At 37.5% G+C, this 19,839-nt stretch overlaps 1 protein-coding gene across 2 annotated transcripts in view; it reads right to left on the minus strand.

The window, feature by feature from the left end:
- Positions 1-2,248: 2,248 nt before the first annotated feature.
- Positions 2,249-19,839, minus strand: part of PREX2 (phosphatidylinositol-3,4,5-trisphosphate dependent Rac exchange factor 2) — a 171,777-nt gene continuing 154,186 nt past the window's right edge. For both annotated transcript variants that reach the window (XM_062633230.1, XM_062633229.1), the window contains 3 exons: positions 15,824-15,926; positions 8,057-8,124; positions 2,249-3,841 (listed from right to left, as the gene is read on the minus strand). In XM_062633230.1, the coding sequence (XP_062489214.1) occupies positions 3,796-3,841; positions 8,057-8,124; positions 15,824-15,926 (217 nt within the window). In that variant the 3' untranslated portion in view covers positions 2,249-3,795. The remainder of the gene's footprint in view (positions 3,842-8,056; positions 8,125-15,823; positions 15,927-19,839) is intronic.

Raw genomic sequence — 19,839 nt, forward strand, 5'->3', positions numbered from 1 at the left:
TGATAAATGAACTAAGTATGATTACTATAAATCCTCATCAAGTTATATTTCATTTTGGCTCTAAACCAGTAGAAGAGCAGTACTGACCACTACTGACTGCATTAAAACAAACAAATAAAAACCAGACTGAAAACCTGATGTGTTTCCTAAACCCCAGTGAAAACTACCTAAAAGGCCACTAAAGACAGTAGCTCTCTCAGTGGAGATAAAATTGGCTGTTTGGTTCAGCTGACAGCAGGAATATTTACTTTAAAATGGATCTCTAAACGCAAACATCTTGGACATTTAGAAACTGGAATTGATACATTTTTGTATTCATTTACATTTACAATCTACAAGGAAAATAAGTGTTATGAAACACCTAATTTGGGGAACTATACTGAATCAATGCTCATCTCATAAAGACTGTTTAGCATCCCATTATTCATAGATGATGGTTACAAAGATAGGCCAAACCCCATCAGCTTTACTTTAAAATCAAAATCTAGTTTTCTCCAAGCATGAACGCTATGGGAACTTCACTGTTCCTTGGACCTTAAGCCTGTTACATATCCTGTACAAACCCCACAGACTACCACCAGTAGTCAATATTTGGTAGTGTATGCCTCCAGATCCTTGAATTTATTCCCAGAACTGAATTTATTCCCAGAAGATTTGTCTTGGATGAAAAAGTAAAAATGACACAGAGAATGCTTTCCCTAAACCAGTACAACACATCCTTGCAAAAACAGGCTGCACAATCTGTTGCTGCAGAAGCAAAGATTTAACAAGTTACGGGTGTTACAGTTCTTGTAAATCATCATTCTCTGTTACCAATAAGCCTAAAAATTTATGAGAGGATAAACATAATACTGTGATGAGAATGGATTTATTTCTTTTAGCTCTGCAAGTGCACCTTGCATAGGGAACAAATACATCTGCTACATACACCAAACAAATAATAATGAACATTATTGTTTTGAACAATGAAGTAAATGTATACTTCATGAATGGGCTTCTTAAAGTTTCATCAAATGTTATTAGAAGCCAGATGTGTTAGAATGTGCTCTGAAAACAGAGGGAAGAGAAAAGCAGTTTGAAATTCTGCACAATGTTTCAAGCGAACACTGGCTTTTAAAGGAAATCCTGAGAAATTAGTCACCTGCTTTCCACAGTCAGTGGGACATTTATGCTCATTTTCCCCTGGAAATCCTGTACTTACACATGCTACCTATAATTTCAGAAAACCAGGGCTTCAGTTTCTCAGCCCCTTTGATACCAGGCTAAGTAGACACTTTATCTTGCAGTATGGGTCACCAATGAAGCTCATAGTGCTGATCAAGTTTTTGAAAACTGCCTATAGGGGTTCAAAACAAAAAAAAGGAACAAAAAATGAGATACAAACCCAAAAGGTCAGGATTTCTGACGCACACGCATGAAACAACAGCTAAAATATTTGTTCAGTGACTGGCTCATAAGTATTTGTCCCTCGGTGCTTACAAATGTGTATTATGTATTAGCCCATGTTTTAACAACGAAAAGAATTAGGCACTGTATTATACAGGGAGACTGTTTTGGTATATTTGCAATTTTCAATGCAGTAAAGAGTGATGACTTGTTACAATAATGCATGTGCATGCAACAGATTCTGCCCTACAGGTTATTTTGTATTATACAAGATTAGCAGCAACATGCACCTGACAGCTGATTTGCCTTGTAGTAAAAAAACAAAACTCATGTGGGCAAATCTCACAGGAAGATGTGAGCTCACAGCTGGGCTCACACTGACACCATTCTTGGCATAAGGTGATTATGGCTTCTCTAAACTCCTCATGTCTGAACAAGCAGAAACTGAACCATTTTTTTTGTGCTTTTGCCTGAAGTGGGAATTACAAGAGCCAACGCTCTCTCTCCAAATGAAACACATCCAGAAGTTTGAGATCCTGACTAGAATAGCGACTACAGAAATTGTGACCCTTTTTTACGTGCATGCATTAGATCATCCTAGACAAAGTGTGTAATTTCTAAACAGTAAAACTTTGTTTTCTATTTTTGTTTTAATTAAAAAGATTACAGTCCCACAGCTTCCAGTAACTCTGAGAGTGTAAACTTCAAAGGACAAAGGTGAAATTGTTAGTGACGTGTTCATTACTGCATATCTTTGTCACAGTTTAAGGCAAACATTTTATATTTAAGATTGTACTAGTAACTGATATGACTACATAAATATATACATATTGAAACTCACGTGTATGTGCAGACATAGATATCTGTGGATATATAAAAATATTTATTTTCTTAGCAAAGTTAAAGTCTGTGTAAAAACATTAAGAATAGTGAAAAAGGTAGGAGCTCTAATTCCTCCTTTGGAGAAAAGTAGTAAGTCCCCTAGATATCGTATATAAAAACACTCTCTGCAAGAGTACATCTCATTTTGAATTCTCACTTATTTAATTGCGGACTAATATATTTGTTGAAGATTTCATAAATAACTAGATAATATTCAACAATTATGTTGTGAGGTTTGATTGCTATAGCATAACTATAGGCTGCTGTTGTACAGAAAATAACATTTACTCACACAGTGTATGTCCTGCTCTAACAGACTGCATAGCTGCTACAAGTAGAACTATTTCAGAATATAGTTTTTGTTTCAATGTTTTCACATATGAAACCTCATCTGGGGACACCTCTGAAAATTCTTCCGCCAAAAGAACAGCTAAATGTAGATACATTTTCCCTGGTCCCTCTAAATATTCATTACAATTTCAAAATAAATCTATAGCAATTACCACTCCAAAAGAACTGACATCCTATTGAAAAAAAAACAAAACTATTCTGACAAAACACAGGAAATGCAACAATACATCACCCCCCCAAACTGTACTTCAACTTATACCACAGACATTTCCAGTTAAACATAACAATACTGCCTCATCCTCGCCTTCTGCAGATTGGCTAGTATAGCACTATAATACAAGAATATACACAACTCTGGAAAACTCTGAAATGCAGAGACTCAATAATGTAAAACATCTACTAGACAGAGTCTGAAATTCAGTCTAACCATGGATGAAGATCTTACATTTCTTCTCCTTCATTAAAATGGCAACTGAACAAGGGGCAAAACTTCACCTCATATACCATATAGCTACTCTTTCCAAAGGAGTATGACAACGGACACCTTAAGACATGATTAAGTTTACCGATTACAAGCACATGCTCCTAGCAGTAGTCTGCCTGTAGCCATTAAACACAGTTCTACAATTTTCCACCTTTAAACCTCACCTACCTTATATACTTGTAACAGTAACATCACCATTCTGAAAAATTCTGATAGTGATGGGAAAAAAGGGATTATCAGTGCAAAGGGCCCTGTATGAAGTGCATGCTCGTTATCAAGCCTAGTTTATCTAGGCTTTTATTCCTTCTGCAAGAAGACATTCTGTACAGTGTACAAGTGAAGTCATTCTCTCTGAACAAGATATCTGTATTCCAACTGCTGGCTATACCTATCGTGTGGCTGAACAAGACCCATCAAATGAACTGGATTCCAGTGTAAAATTCCCAAGGAAGATTCCTGTTTTAGTAGCGTAAGGCTGGAGTGCACAGATTCCAGAAATACTTTTTAGAAGTTGGTTGTTTATTTTTCACTACCAATAGAGAATATTTAGGGTATTTCTTTCTTTATCCTGAGTAAAGGGTTTTTCTATTTATCAAAGCCCTAGGCACACACTGCTATAGTGCAGTTAGATTTTTGTCATATAGTCCCAGTATCCTTAAGGTCATTACTGGAATTTTCTGGAGCAGTTCTCCTCATTCTTCTCCAACAGGTGGTGGTGGCTGGCATAGCTTGTATAATCTGACAATGACAAAAAACAAAGCAATTGTTATTCTGAGAACTTGGTCATTATTAAAATGGGTAAATTTAAGGAACACAAACTAAACCTAAGTCTTCCTGCACTGCAGAACAAGAGACTGAATTCAGTTTAATAACACTGATATAACGCCAGTAAATTTTTATTAATGAGCATGAATGTTCACAATGAAAGTGGTATCATTAAAGCACACATCTATAAGCAATCTTATAAATAAAGACATTCCAGTTTAGTCAAGTTTTCATATTTCTGCACTGACGACCCCGTTCTGGAAAAATCAAAGTCTCCACTAATCCAATTACCAGTCGTTGCTCTGAATGTCTAAATCTGAAAAGCTGCTTGGTGAACACAACTGCTTCCAACTTTGGTTTGGTTTGACACAGTCAGACCTCACTCTAAAACAGCTCCCTATAAAACTGATGTTGTCTGAAGGACCCGAGACAGATGTCAGATACCTGACAGGCCAGCACTAAGATTTTAAACTTCCCCCCTCAACCCGTTTCTACATGTATGAAGGCAAGAGCAGTAAGATTTGGTTCATATTAATATCTCAGTACAGATTGGAATAGCCACCCCTTCATTTATAATGGGTTTTGAACTTCTAGTAAGCCCTTCAGCATGGACTTGGTTATTAGCAAGTGTTTGAAACTTTACCCTAATGTTAGGAATACTGAAAATAAACGGCAACCATTCTGACCTCAGGCTCTCTGTCCTGTAAGTATGTCCAGCATACAGTATCTCTGCTGCAAGCACAGCAATTAGAAGCAGCAATAGACATGATCTCATTTGGAGATTACATATTTTCCTCAGGGAAAGTGTCTCATTGAAGCAACAGCAAAGAGAAGAGACCAAGGATAGCATGGGAAGGATTAAAAAGCATCAGAAGACGTGAAAAGACAATGACACAGCATGTGCATTAATGATGAAGAATCTCAGATATTGAAATACCAAAACAATAGAAATAGCAGGTTTGGTAGATCTGACTACAGGCAGGGTTGCGAATTCTCCAGTGGCTTGAAGGCTAGCGATATTTAAGATCACAGAATCATAGAATAGTTTGGGTTGGAAGGGACCTCAAATATCAACTGGTCCAACGCCCCTGCAATAAGCAGGGTCATCTTCAACTAGATCAGGTTGCCCAGAACCACATCCAGCCTGGCCTTGAATGCGTCCAGGGATGGTGCATCCACCACCTCTCTGGGCAACCTGTGCCAGGATTTTAGCACCCTCATTGTAAAGAATTTTTTCCTCACGTCCAGCCTGAATCTCCCCTATTTTATTTTAAAACCATCACCCTCATCCTGTCACAATAGGCCCTGATGAAAAGTCTCTCCCCAGGATGCTCAGGATATCCGCGTTTTCCACATATATTTTGAAAATCTGCCTGTTAAACATCACATTATGTGACTCCATTTTAACTCATCATAAGTTTCAAAATCATACTACAAATCAACACAGAAAACGAAAGTCCATACATGTGGCTGGGCTCCACAAACAATTCAAGATTAATGGGCTGCTGCCTTGTTAGCAGCTACTGAAATTATGTGAGGCACAATATGTGTGGCTGCCTCTGTGAGTATGAAAATGCTCTTCAACTTCTAGTCATATCCTGTCAGAAAAAGCATCCTGTGGCTATGCAAGAGCAGGGCAGGATAGCTGCTGTTCTCTGATTTCAGTTCCCCTAGGAGTTAACCTAGGATACTGACAATGAACAATGGCCATGTGCTCAATAACTGTTCTCTGAATCTCACTGGAAGTGATTGTCAAGCACAGATGGTAAGAATGGGGAGCATCAGTTCTGTCAGTCACACAGCAACTGCAAACCTGCTCTCAAACCTCCACTATGATGTGTTCTTAAGATCACTGGCCTCTTCCAAATTGTCACCTGGCAGACTCAGAAACATGATCATTTAAGGTCACGTTGTGCAGGCACCAATGTGTTTGTTTGGAGCCACAGATAAGGCAGTATACATGTATTTCCCATTTATATACCAATGAGAGAATAAGATGGCCTGATTTTATACACACAAGTATGCCCAGTAAAATAAACACAGTTTGAGTTATTTGATTCTGCTAGTGTGATAAAGCAATAATATTCAAAGCTGGCAAAAGATAGATAAAATTACTATCAGAATCTTCTCAAAGTAATTGCAGCAAGGTTAGTTCTTTTTGATGTTTTTTCTTTGTGATGTTTTAGCAAAACCTAATTTCTCTGGAACCACATGCAGAAAAGCTGAGCCCCAAGTTCTGTGTATTCTTCGGATTGAGATGGTAATCATTAAGATTACTTGTCTTCAGAATAAGTGATATATGGGAATTATGAAGCAAAAAAAAAACAACAATAAAATCCCTAAGGAGGTATAGTTGATGAGGAATGACAGAGTAGAAACAGCCTGTTCTGGGTCAATATGTATGGAACAACTATCTGAGATAGTACAAACAGATCAGCTGAGAAAAGACACAAAGCAGTGGTAACTGCAGAGAACTGAAAACACTGTCAAGTGATGCTAAATGGAACCATATGTAATGGTAAAATTCTTTTCAAGGTAAAGAACTGAGAACCCACAGTATCATCAAAATTACACCCCTGCTGGCTATTCCGACTTATGTGACATGTCACTAATGGTACACCAAATGCCCCAAACACTGAGATCAACGAGATATTCCTGTGATATTGCTGTTGCTGCTGACTGGCAAGCATGCTGGATGCATCTGTCTATGTTCTAGGAGCTCTCATACTTTTTCTTCAGCTTTTCATTGCTATGTTGTGGAGTGTTAGCTGGAAAGAGGTGATCTTTTCTCAACTGATGCAAAGCCAAAAGATGTCTCATAGCTTAGTTTTTCTTTGTAAGAACTTAGATTTTTCCTTTATCACAAAAGCTGAATCTAGATACACGCTCTGTCATTTAGAGGTGGGAAAAGTCTGGTTTGCAAAAATTACTTGGCTGTTTTCAGGATTATGTCATAAAGAAGGAGTCCATTTAAGTTCAAAACCATACCATCCAAAATACAAAAAAGCTTCTCACAGCTTTTACTGTAGTAAAATAGTTTTTTACTGCCTTAGAGTCTCACAATGCAAGACAATCAGTCAGGCAGTTTTGGTCCTGTATTGCCTCTAAGCTAATCATTACTGTGAGAAGGGATGCCCTCATCTGCTGGTGAAGGCAATGGCTCTGTTGCTGATAGATTTACTCTAGAATCAGTACTTCTGTTGGATCTTACCTAATGTCTTTTATGGGGCATGCAAGATGTGTACATGCTCCAACAAATGTTGCCACTCATTAACACAACAGTAGCTGCTACTCAGATTTACTCATTCCCTGGACACTTAAGGTACACATCTTTTCTAGAGTCAGATCAAGCAGAGGCGTGGAACCACGCGCAGTGATTAGGTACAAGCCAATTATGAGCAGTATCCTGATTCACTACGGGGAGAAGCTGGGACATCAAAGAAAAGGAGAGCAAATTGTGTAAGAAAAAGCTCCTGAGTATTAGTGGTCAGAATCCAGAAGACAGTCTTTCCACGAGTCTATGGACAGCACTGTTAGTTAACAAAAACCATTGTGTTTTAAACTGGTTAAATAAAAAGTCTGAATTAGAGTTGGATTAATAAATCCATATATTAAGATGAAATTAAGAACACTGTTGTTTGGTTATTTTCATTTATAAGTGTCCTTATTAAGAAACATTTCAGGTACCTGCAATCCATCACAGCATTAAAAAAGATGGATAAATACAGAGCAGTCGCATTTTTCTTTCTAATGGATGTTTCAGAAAGAGACAAAGAAAGACTACGTCATCTCTACAAGCAACTAGGACATGATTTTGCCGAGATAATGCAGTACAGTATTTCATTAAAATGGGGTTGTGGATTTAGTTACGAATATTTCCCTCAAACCACTAAACATCACAAGTGATGAAAGACTTACTCCAGTGCTTTCATAATTAACATGAACTAGGCTTCAGTTTTCAAAAATGGCTGTGTTTTGTAGTGCTACATAGCATGAACTTCTGCAACTAATTACTTTACGTAAAACTGTGTGGCTAAGAATGTAACTGATTTTATGTACATTAAAACCAAATCTTACCAGTTAGTGCACAATGCAGTCAATGTTTACTGTTAGAGGTTTTTAGCAGCTAGAACAGAATTTGGCACAAACTAGACAAAATCATGGTCTAGGACACAAATAGTCAGTTACCTTGGCACAGACTGTGGTGTTCGATCCCTCACTCCTAAATTCTTGGCTGTGTTTTGTACTCTTGCACCCTGTGAAAGAAAAACAACTCTGCTTCATTTATTCCAAAACAAGTTAGAAAGTTTTCTGAACTTTCTACATGAATGTAACTATTGACTATAATTAATACACATGCTCCGTGTCCTGAAACAACTCTCCTCTTCTAAGGTGGGGAACAAGTTAAAGCAGTACTTTCATTCTCAACTTAGAGAAATACATAGAAAAAAGGCAAAATCTTTCCTCTTGTCATTAAATAAATATCAACATGGAAGACTTCATAAAAAACTAACATTCAAGGCTTAAAACAAACACATCTTGCTTGATTTTTGTCACCATTATTTGTAGAAGGCATGAATAACAAAGTTTTTTTCTGAAATGTCACTTATTTCCTATGAACAAACAAATATTATGCCTTATTTCCTATAAATAACTTTCTAGTTAGAACTAGGAAAATGGCCTAAGTTAAGGCACTAAACTTAGCTTAGAAAAAAGCAGGCCCTGCTCTTCCTTTATAATCACAGAATCACAAATAAAAAAAAAAAAAATTAAAAAAAAAAAAAAAAAAGGTTGGAAGGCACCTCCCAGGATTGTTCAGCCCAAATACCCATGCTTAAGCAGGGTCAGCTAGAAAAGCTGGTCTCTCTGTACCACAACTGATCTTTTGAAAAACAATAATGGAAGTATTCTCGTCTTACTGACTCATCTAGGAAGGAGGAAGTTGAAACATGAAGAATATTCATATACCACGATAGTGAAAAAAGCACTCTTCTGCAAACAAATTTAGATTCATGAAAGAACTTAGTAAAAAATTGATTTTAAATTATGAGGTCTAGCTTTTAAAGTGCAGTTTTATTAATGTAGTCATCATAAAGAAACATCTGTTAGATTTACAGTCTTTTTCTGTTTTCCAACATTTTAAAGAGGATGGCAATTACTTCTGTCTGTAATACATACGTTGACTCTCCCTTTATTTCACCTTTTGTACTACCTAAATTCAGGACAAAATAACAGGGAACATAAATACATAACCTCAGAATTCTTCCAGTGAGATCTTAGATTGGTGTGAAACATCAAAGATAATTTACCTTCCAGAGCTGCAATGGTGGCTGCACATGGTGTAATAATTAGGTAGAATCATTGATTCACTATGTAGAGTAAGACTAGACATTGGATTTGACTGAAATGTGGTACCCAGGTAATTCAAAACGTATTATTTCAGCATTATTTCAGAGCAGCCAACATGGCTTTACCAAGGGGAAGTCATGTTTGACCAACCTTATAGCCTCCTATGAGCAAGTAACTAGGTGGATGGATGATGGTAGAGCGGTAGATGTGGTTTTTCTTGATTTCAGTAAGGCATTTGATACTGTCTCCCACAGTAGATCCTCATAGATAAGCTAAGGAAGTGTGGGCTTGATGATCAGATAGTGAGGTGGATCAAGAACTGGTTGGAAGGAAGAAGGCAAAGAGTTGTGGTCAATGGGGCAGAATCTAGCTGGAGGTCTGTGACTAGTGGAGTCCCTCAGGGGTCGGTGCTGGGACCAGTGCTGTTTAATATTTTCATCAATGACCTGGATGAGGGAACTGAATGTACCCTCAGCAAGTTCACTGATGATACTAAACTGGGAGGAGTGGCTGACACACCAGAGGGCTGTGTTGCCATTCAGAGAGACCTGGACAGGCTGGAGAGTTGGGCAGAGAGGAACTTGATGAAATTCAACAAGGGCAAGTGTTGAGTCTTGCATCTGGGGAAGAACAACCCCATGTACCAGTACAGGTTGGGGGCTGACCTGCTGGACAGTAGTGAAGGGGAAAGGGACCTGGGGGTCCTGGTGGACAGGAGGATGACCATGAGCCAACAATGTGCCCTTGTGGCCAAGAAGGCCAATGGCATCCTAGGGTGCATTAGAAGGGGGGTGGTTAGTAGGTCGAGAGAGGTTCTCCTCCCCCTCTACTCTGCCTTGGTGAGGCTGCATCTGGAATATTGTGTCCAGTTCTGGGCCCCTCAGTTCAAGAAGGACAGGGAATTGCTTGAAAGAGTCCAGTGCAGAGCTGCAAAGATGATTAAAGGAATGGAACATCTCTCTTATGAGGAGAGGCTGAGGGAGCTGGGACTCTTTAGCTTGGAGGAGACTGAGTGGTGACCTCATCAATGTTTACAAATATGTAAAGGGTGAGTGTCAGGATGATGGAGCTAGGTTTTTTTCAGTGATGTCCAGTGATAGGACAAGGGGCAATGGGTGTAAACTGCAGCATAGGAGGTTCCATGTGAACATCAGGAAAAACTTCTTTACTGTGAGAGTGACAGATCACTGGAACAGGTTGCCCAGGGGGGTTGTGGAGTCTCCTACGTTGGAGATATTCAAGGCCCACCTGGACAAGTTCCTGTGTGATGTACTCTAGGTTACCCTGCTCTTGCAGGAGGGTTGGACTAGACAATCTTTTGAGGTCCCTTCCAACCCTTAGGATTCTGTGATTCTGTGATTCTGTTATGGGCTCAAATGAAAGATAAAAAAGGCTGGCTGGTTACACACAGGCAGGTTCTCATCGTTTATGTAAATCAACATGTGACAAAAAATACTGTGTCCTTACTTGTTTTTTTTTGGTGGGGGGGGAAGGGATGAAGGAGGAAGTGGTGAACAGAGGAAATAACGAGAGTACCTACAGAACTAAAGGCAGAATATAAGTGATTTTACTAGCTTTACATCTAGTTCAGTAAACTTATCTCCACCAGTTGCAAAAGACACGTGACTACAAACAAAAAACATACATCTTTCCCCAGGAATCACTCCAGAATTCAGTCATTAGTCCCTCAATACTTCCTCTGTTCAGCAGTGAGTATTTAATTGATTTCAGTGATTCTCTTCTTTCCCATCTCATCTTGAACCCACACATAATTTCACATCACTAACCTCCTTCTGGGAGATTTATATCTTGGGTACAATCTTATCTTGTTTTGTCAAGAACCACTATTTTCACTTAGTTTGAGTCTGCCAGATGCCTTTAGTTTTGCCCCGATAAGTACTATGGTCAGTTCCTATCCATGCTACATGTTCTTTAGACATCTATCATATTCTCCTTCACTCATGAAGCTGAACAATCCTGGATTATTTTGCTGGTTTGTCCTATCCTGTCTCTAAACCATACCCAACTCTTGATATTTTTTTTTTTAACCTTCTCTGAACTTTTTCCATTAAGCTATATCCTGATGGAAAGGATCAGAACATCAGTTCAAAATGAAGGGTCATGACAGCATGATTTCTATTTTGTCATCTGTCCTTAACTAAACCATCATAAATTCTTATTTGCTTTCTTGATAGCTACTGAGAATTGAGCTGATGTCTTCTATCATATCCCTGAGGTCTTGAACATGAGATGTAATGGAAAGCTCACAGTCAATTATTTTGAATGTGAACTTACGGGTTTGTTTTCCCTTGTTTTAAGTGTGCATCACTTAACAGTTATCTACACTGATTTTCATCTGCCATTTTAGTCATGAAATGTCTAAAAAGACCCTTTTGTATTTCTTCACAGTTACTTCTCATTTTTAATAAAAACTTGAAAAGAGTTCAGATAAGAACAGGTAGGATGATTAGGTAAGAAAACACAACTGAAAAAAAGAAAGATCACATTAACTGATGTTCTTCTGTCTACACAAGTGGTGGTTTATCAGGGAAATGATCATCAAATTTAGGACAGACAGGCTCCTCTTAAGGGGCTGTAGCAACAGGAGAAGAGGTAATGGTTTTGAACTAAAAGAAAGTAGATTCAGACTGGATATAAGGATGAAATTTTTTACAATGAGGATGGTGAAGCACTGGAACAGGTTGCCCAAAGACATGACTGAAGTCCTGCGTCTGGAAACATCCAAAATACTACAAGTCTACTGCAAAAAAAAGGGAGTAAAATCTGGTCTCTCAGACTACAGTATGCTGGATGGAAAACAGGACACTTGAATTGAAGGGGGGAAAAAAAATAAAGAAAGAAACACCAACATGACCGACTGCTGAGACTAGCATATGATTAACATAACTGTGAGCCAGAATATACATATACATGGGAAAACTATCTAACTTAATCACACGTAGATCCTAAACATCAGTGCTGTGACTACCTCTGAAACAAAATCACACTATTTTCACTTGCTTCATTCACTAGACATATTAATTTGAGTATCCTGCTCATGTAATAAATCAAATGCATTGATTTAAAAAGGAGTCTAGCTTTACATAGCCATGTAATTTATTGTTTAGCAGGGTAACAAATTAGACCTTACTAACAACCACCAGATTCTTACTTCTTTTGAGGAAAAGCCTGCAAAAATTACTAGCAACTTGCTACATGACATCTTTGGCTCCACTGAGCACCATTATACTATTTATATTCCAATACACTGTTAATTTATGCTTCTCCAATATCATTCTTAAAGCTATAGCAATGTAAATATTGACACTGTCTCACATAGGTGTAAGGGACAGTCATGCTATGCAGCTCCAGAATGCTTACCTCTGCATACCAGTTTAGCCAGAGCACTGGCGAATGGTGCTGGCAGCACTGAGGAGACAGCACCATCAATCTAGAGTCTTACATAAGAGCTAGTATTTACACTGCCATGAGAAAAAATGATAGGTTTATTTTCAAGCTACACACTAATTTAAAGTTAGCAAGAAAGTCACATAAAGAAAACAGATTTTCTTTATGCCATGTGCAGAGAGATCTAAATCAGTAGAATTCCCATGAGAATTAATTAAAATGTAGTGCTGTTATCATACTCATGAAAAAGCATGGAAAAATTATTACTTACTTAAAAGACAAGTCAAATTCTCTCCTAGTCTTTTCTGTGTATCAGGTTTTTAGTTACCTTTCATCCTCAGAGCCCTGTACCCTCCTGCAGCTCCTTTCCTAGCTAGGTCTCTGTCTTTTCCATGCTTTGCTGCATCCTGAAGACACATCCTATCATGATGCTTTACATAGTATTTTGTGGGTACAGATGTTTACACGAATAAACATACATGAGTAAATAAAATTACTAGAAGATAGCTGGGGCTTTTTCTCAAAAAAGTTATTTTATAAATCCAGCCAGACTAGAGAAGCAGATAAAAAGCAGAAATCAGTTAACAAAAACCATGCCACATACCCAAGTTCATACCAATCCTCACAAGTTGGTCTCTTTTCTGTAGTTCTCATAGAGCAGGTGCTTGTAAATACCTCATTAAAACTCACAGGGCAATTACTTTGAAAATCTACCCAAGGCTATCACAGAGGCTATTATGAATCGTCATAAACATGATCACAACTTCATCCAATTTACAAGGAAAAAAAAAAAAAACAAAACAGTTTCTGAGGTCATCCATTCAATCAGGTGTCTTAAGTTATTTGGTACTGGTACCCCAAGCTGGAAGAGGTACCTGCTTTGAGCAGAGATAATTTCTCCTTCTGGAAAGCTGATGCTACTAGGAGGCAATGTTGCAGCCTTCTCCAGAATAACAGATGGAATAGATGTGCTTTCATTTGCACTTGCCTATACCACAAAAGATTCAGGGCAAAAATAGGCTAACAAAGTTTTTTGCTTGGTTGTTTTTCTTTTTTATATTAAGCCAGGAAAAAAGCCTTTTGCCCTTAACTTAGGTTCTGCAACAAACCCCAAGACACTTCCTCTGCCTTTTTCCTCTTGCCCCCTGCAAGTTTTATGGCCTGCATTATGCTCCTGACAGTTAAACCCTACAGATAATTTCAACATTAAATCTGGAACTGTTTTCTAAAAAATACCATAGTGTGTTGTTGAAATTACTCAAAAACATTTAGAATTTAATGGAGGGTTACAGTTCTACTCCAGAACTTCAAGACTGATTTAAAATTACAACAAAAGATTATTACTCTATTAATTGCAGCAGTGATTTCCTGCAAGAGGAAGAATGTGTGAAAAGTCTGGCTTTCTTGCAGACTTTCTTGCAGTGTCTGTGGGTGGTATTGAGATATTGGTATCTTTAACAGCTATTGATCACCTGCTGTTTTACTTCAAAGAATGTAGACTCACTGGCGGCTTCTTTCTACATCTCTATTTGAGCAAGTGCAGCCACTCAAAACCATGCAAGTTACTTTTATTTTGTCTTTCACTTTCATTTAATAAACTGCAGAACCACAAACGAATCAGCATTTTTTAACTGTGTATTGAAAATGTACCCCTTGACAGAATACATCCTGCAGGCAGACATATGTAAAACTGTATGTCCACAGCTTTTTATTGCAAAATACCCGGATCTGACTTTTGTCTAGAACTTCAGGAGCAGACGTATCAACCTATACATGCAAGTTTATCCTTATACAGCAGTAGCTTTCAAGTCAAGTTAAAGCACTAATTCCTGAGCAGACCTACACATTCTGAATCAAGAACCATGAGGGTATTTATTAACCACAGAAACTTATTTTATGCACCAAATAAAGTGGAAGTTCAATATGGAAAGGAATGTGCATAATCACTTTGATGTACCCATGTTAGGCAGCAGCACTTACATAGAATCTATAGCTTGAGGGTACCTACACAATTGCTTTAACAGACTAAGAGTTTGATCTAGTACACGTGTATTTTTGTTTACAACAGTTTAGAATTAAAGTACAGCTGGTTAATCATTTTCATAACTCAACTGTGACTGCTGCACAGAATATGGAGCAAAATTTATGAAAATAATAAAATTAGATTCAAATTAAACACCAGAATTTATAAATCTTGCCTTATCTGTGATTAATTTTTCTGATATTTAATTATCTTTTTTTCCACTTCAAAACCGAGTGCATCCTGTATCTTGTTTATGCTTTTGTCATAAGGTTGAAAGCTACCACAGGCTGAGATGTATGTTCCATATTCACACAAGAGTGATTAAATCCCCACTCAACTGCTCTTTGATCAACTGCGTAGGTTGAGCTCTTTAATCTTCACTTCATAAGCCTTGTCTAACCACCTCTGGATCATTCGTACTCCTTCTCTGAACTCCTTCCAAGATTCCAAACATCCTTTTGAAAGTACTTATCTGATAACAAAATATTCTAGGAAACTTGGTGCAGATACAGTAGAGTGTATCCCCTGCCTTCAGTTGATATTGCCTTTTAATCCAGCATTTTTTGTTATACCTTAGCACTAAGAGTTCATATTGAGGTGGTTATCTCTCCACAACAGCCTCTAAATCCTAATATTTTATTATGACCAAAGAGTGAAAAAGCACTATTTTGAAATAAGCACATTGTTCTCAGAATCTTGCCTGGAAAGTTGAGAACCACAGTATGTATTTCTCTCCTTCCCTCCTACACTTCCCCTTCATTCAGTACATGAGTCATTTTTTATTAACAATAGTCAATAATCTTAAATTACTTTTATGTATATGTATTAAAATTAAGACTGTCTTACTCAACTGACTATTCTCATGTAAGGTGATGCCACAGCAGTTCCTGTACAAATATCATTAAATAAAATCATAACCCTGTGAAAATTATGATCCATTTACACATATGGAGAAAGCAAGTTGGTTAAAAACAGCGTATTCCATTATTTAAAAACACACCTTTCAGTCAACAACAAATAAAGAGAATAAATCCAACAAAATACCCAAATTATGAAAACTCACAACACTAAGATGGAGGTTAAAAAATTCTTGTCATTCAATTAAAGTCATTTTTGTTTGATGATAACATATCTTGTTTGGAAACATCAGTTCTTACCCACAGTAAACACTTTACCTGTTTGCGCATGACATCTGTAGCTTGCATGATATAGCGAGGAGGTAGCCCATGGCTCCGAGCCAAAATGATTGCCTGTTCCAAGGTAACACTCAGAGTGCAGCTACAATGAAAGACAGAAGTCAGCTATCTGCTAGCAGTGATCTCCTTAAAATAATTGCTTTTAGATCAATTAGCTCTTTATAAAAGGTTTTCAATAAAACGATTACATAGTAGACCTAATCCTTAACCCCTCCCACCCATGCAGGCATTAGCTTGAATGCTAAAATGTGTCGTAAGTAAAAGAGTGTAGCAAGCGTTCCAGCTGACTTACAACCAAAGGCATTTGCCTTGTAAAAGACAACACAACTGTGGCTTGGCAAAAGCACCAGAGTGACAACCCAAGGATAATTTTTTGTAACTGTATAAATCCTTTTCCAGGTGGTTTCTGCCCATGTTCTCTCTCACCCTCCACTGTTAATGCAGACCCTAGCCTTGCTACCAGGATCCTGACATCTTGCCATTGATTTAGCCTGGTTATTCTCATGGCACATTAGTGCAGTTCAGTCCAAAATTAAGAGACATTTACCCCTTTCAAAAAAGTAAATAACTAGGGCATTCCTTCAAACAAACCATCTTCTGCTACTTTGCCAATATTCTTCAAGTAAACACTTGAGGACAAAAACTCATCATGGTACCACATCCTAATGAAAAGGTTGTAATTGCTTTGTCACAGCAGCCGGGAAAGTTTCACAGCTAAAGATCTTGCTGTAGGACAACCTGTCATGACACTAGACAAGCAGCAGTAGGAAAAGTCATTTTGGACATGCCATCTGATTTCAGTTGTCATGGCGAGGACAAGGACAGATAGCTGGTTTCTCATGCAATCAAGACCAAAGCCGTACAAGACTCACACGTAAAGACAACAAAACTGAGTTGAAACTGGGTTTTTTTTTAAAGCACAACATGTTCGAGGGCTGCTATCATTCAAAAGGTGACAGCGGCTCCATTCTGCACCAGTAAACTGTTTGGTGATTTTTCTGTTCACAGCCAAAGTACCACAATAATCAAATACCTTCAATCAGAAAGATGAGTTTTAGAGCAAACAACACTACCTCAGCAGACCCTGAAAAAAGCTGCAGATTTCAAGTTCAAATAATAAAACTGAGACACATGGTTAAAACATACTTTTGAGTAGCCTTTTGGCAAAATCCTGACCAAAAGATTTTGCACAGTTTATATTATGCACACAGAACAGACAGCATGTTTCAATCAAACACTCATCTTGCTGAGCAGAAGATCTGTAGGAGGAAAAAATGTGTCTGCACTTCTTTTCTTACTGAAAAAAATCACCACCCTAACTTGTCTTAAATACCACTTAAGTAAATTTATGGACTGTAAAAAGTTTCACAGTAGTGAGTGTAGAAGATACTAAATTTGATCTGTAGCTTTATTAATGGTCTTTCATTAAAAATTCATAAGCTCAGTCATTTTCCTTGGTAATGAAATAATTTTTATTCCACAGTTTCTTGTGTACACTGACCTCAGAGTTACCTTGAAGCAAAAATCTATTGATCTTTTGTGTTATATTTAAGCTTTAAGGTTTTATAGGATTATAAGGATTAAGGTGCATAATAGTTAAATATTAGGCTAGAAATTTTAAACACTTGTGTTTTCATCTTTGAAAGGTGAAATATTGCACTAATAAAGTACATGCTCATCGTATTTGCCAGCACCGAAATCTAAACATCTAACCATCAGGACCAGACTGTAAAGGAAACTTTGTCCCATTGACAATGAGAAAAAGCAAAAGTATATGAAATTTAATTTGACAGGTGTAATCTAAGCCAGAGAAAAAGGTGAAAAATGTCTCCCTGTGGGTATAATAGAGGCTAATGGGCTCAAAGTACAGCTTTCAAACCAACCAGTTAGTAATCCAACTTTCCCATAAATCCCATCCTCCTGGAATCCAGAAAGAACAGAAAAAAATCATATTCTGCCTGTGATAATCAAGACTAACAAAAGAACTTCCTAAATAAAGGTCATCTTGAAGAATTAGGTGCAAACACTAATCTTGAATTAGAAATGACTGCCAAACTGTTCCCCATCCAAAACCTGATGAAATGGCTGTTGATCATGGTACAAACCATCTACATTTTGACAATGCCAACCACAATTCAGAAATAAGGTTGCCAAGTTTGTAGATGAAGACAGAACCAGAGTGAGAAAAGCAGAGACAAAGAGTAAAAAGCATAATTAAGATTTCTTTAATGGGCTACTGGAGAGGTAGGCAAAAACTACAGTACAACCCCAAAACATTGAAAATTGAAAATCTCACCTTAAGGCAAAAAAAGAATAGGGATTCTAAGGTGATTCTAAATATTTTTTACACTTATGATGACAGCACTGATGATATTAAGTATTATCACACCTCTTTAATGGAACCTTTTATATTAGAAGTGATGCTGGTTAGATACATCCACTGTTTCTTTTCAAAACATGGTTACTTGTTAGCATATATTAAAAGAAGTTAAAATAGCATCAGTGACTTGATCGCATTTCAGTATCCTATTTTATTAGAGATGCAGTTTAATATCACTAGATTTTGTGTTTCTTTTAAGGCACGTAAAGGTCTGATGAATGTCAGAATTAAATGTAAATTACTGGTTATGGCTTTTGTCATGTGACTATGAAATAAAGTTACTACTTTCTAAATACTGAAACCAACACCACTCAAATAGCTTCATTTTTGTTGAATACTGAGTCAGTGAAATAAAACTGATTATAGAAACCTTTCATGGAGCTATGCTGAACTGACTCACTAATAAACATGCATTTACATGCTGGTGCTTTCTCCTAGTTCTTCAAATATGGTTTTGAATCTGAATATACATATCTGTTACCCCAAATCAAGCTACCCTGCAAAACAGCTGTGAAAGAAACAAAGGCACACATAAAACATCAGATGGCAACAATATCATAACTGGAAGTACCTCAGCAATAGGGCTGCCAAGCATAGGGAGATCAAGCAAATGCAGGTTTAAACCAACACAACCTCTACAATTTTATGAAACAATATGAAAGCTGGAAATTCCTCATATAATAAGACTGTTCTGGTGGTTTGAGCAAGGTTCAATATAAAAGACTGTCAGCAAATATGCACAATATGTAATAATCCTGCATTTTGAGAGCTGATAAGCAGGTGGTATTAACGTTCGCAAAGCAATTTGGAAGCAGTTCCGACCACTGAAAGCTTCTGGTCACTTGGATGCAATCAACCTAGACAACCAAACATGGAACATATTAGGAAAAAACCTCCTTTAATGTTCTTAACATTCTGTTACAGGAAGCATAAATCCCAAATCTGTGTATTTTACAGTGCAAACAAACCAAGATCAATTTTCATTCCCTCTCTTCTCCTCTCATCCCTTCTTTTATGCCAGAAAAACAAAAGATCCAAATTCATAATCTCAGAATTTATGCCAGTTATAATCACAAATTGCCTCCCTTGACAGATTACAGCAGCAAGGCAGCACAGACGTTTGGCTTTCCCAGCACAACTGGGCTGAGAATTCTTCATTTCACCCATTTGGTTTCCAAGAAACAGAAGGGGCTACAGCTGCTCCTAGCCCTTGCCTGCTATTCCCAGTCTCCCATCAGTCATGACAGTATTGATGTGAAGACTAAATACAAACTTTCAAACATCTTCTGGATCAGACCATCCTGAACAAAAGAAGTTAAACCATCTTCTGTCACCAACAGCCCATTTGTTTCTGATTTAGTGTGATTTTTACTAAAGGGCTGCAAATCGACTGGGTAGACACACATGTACAATGAAAAATGGAGCTGTAAAAGGGTAAAACAGATTGAAATTTTCTAAGAAACAAATTATTTCATGACAGCTTGTTTGATGCCACCTGAAAAGAAAAATAATATGAGTTCATGTACACTACCTACAGAGCTGCCATTTGGCAAACTGTCTATCTGTGTTACCAGAGTAAAATGAATCTAAATCATTCAATTCATTTTCAGGTTTC

The sequence above is a fragment of the Pezoporus occidentalis genome, unplaced genomic scaffold, assembly GCF_034315485.1.
Source record: "Pezoporus occidentalis ecotype Australia unplaced genomic scaffold, CSIRO_AGI_Poc_V1 ctg4, whole genome shotgun sequence".
NCBI lineage: Eukaryota > Metazoa > Chordata > Aves > Psittaciformes > Psittacidae > Pezoporus > Pezoporus occidentalis.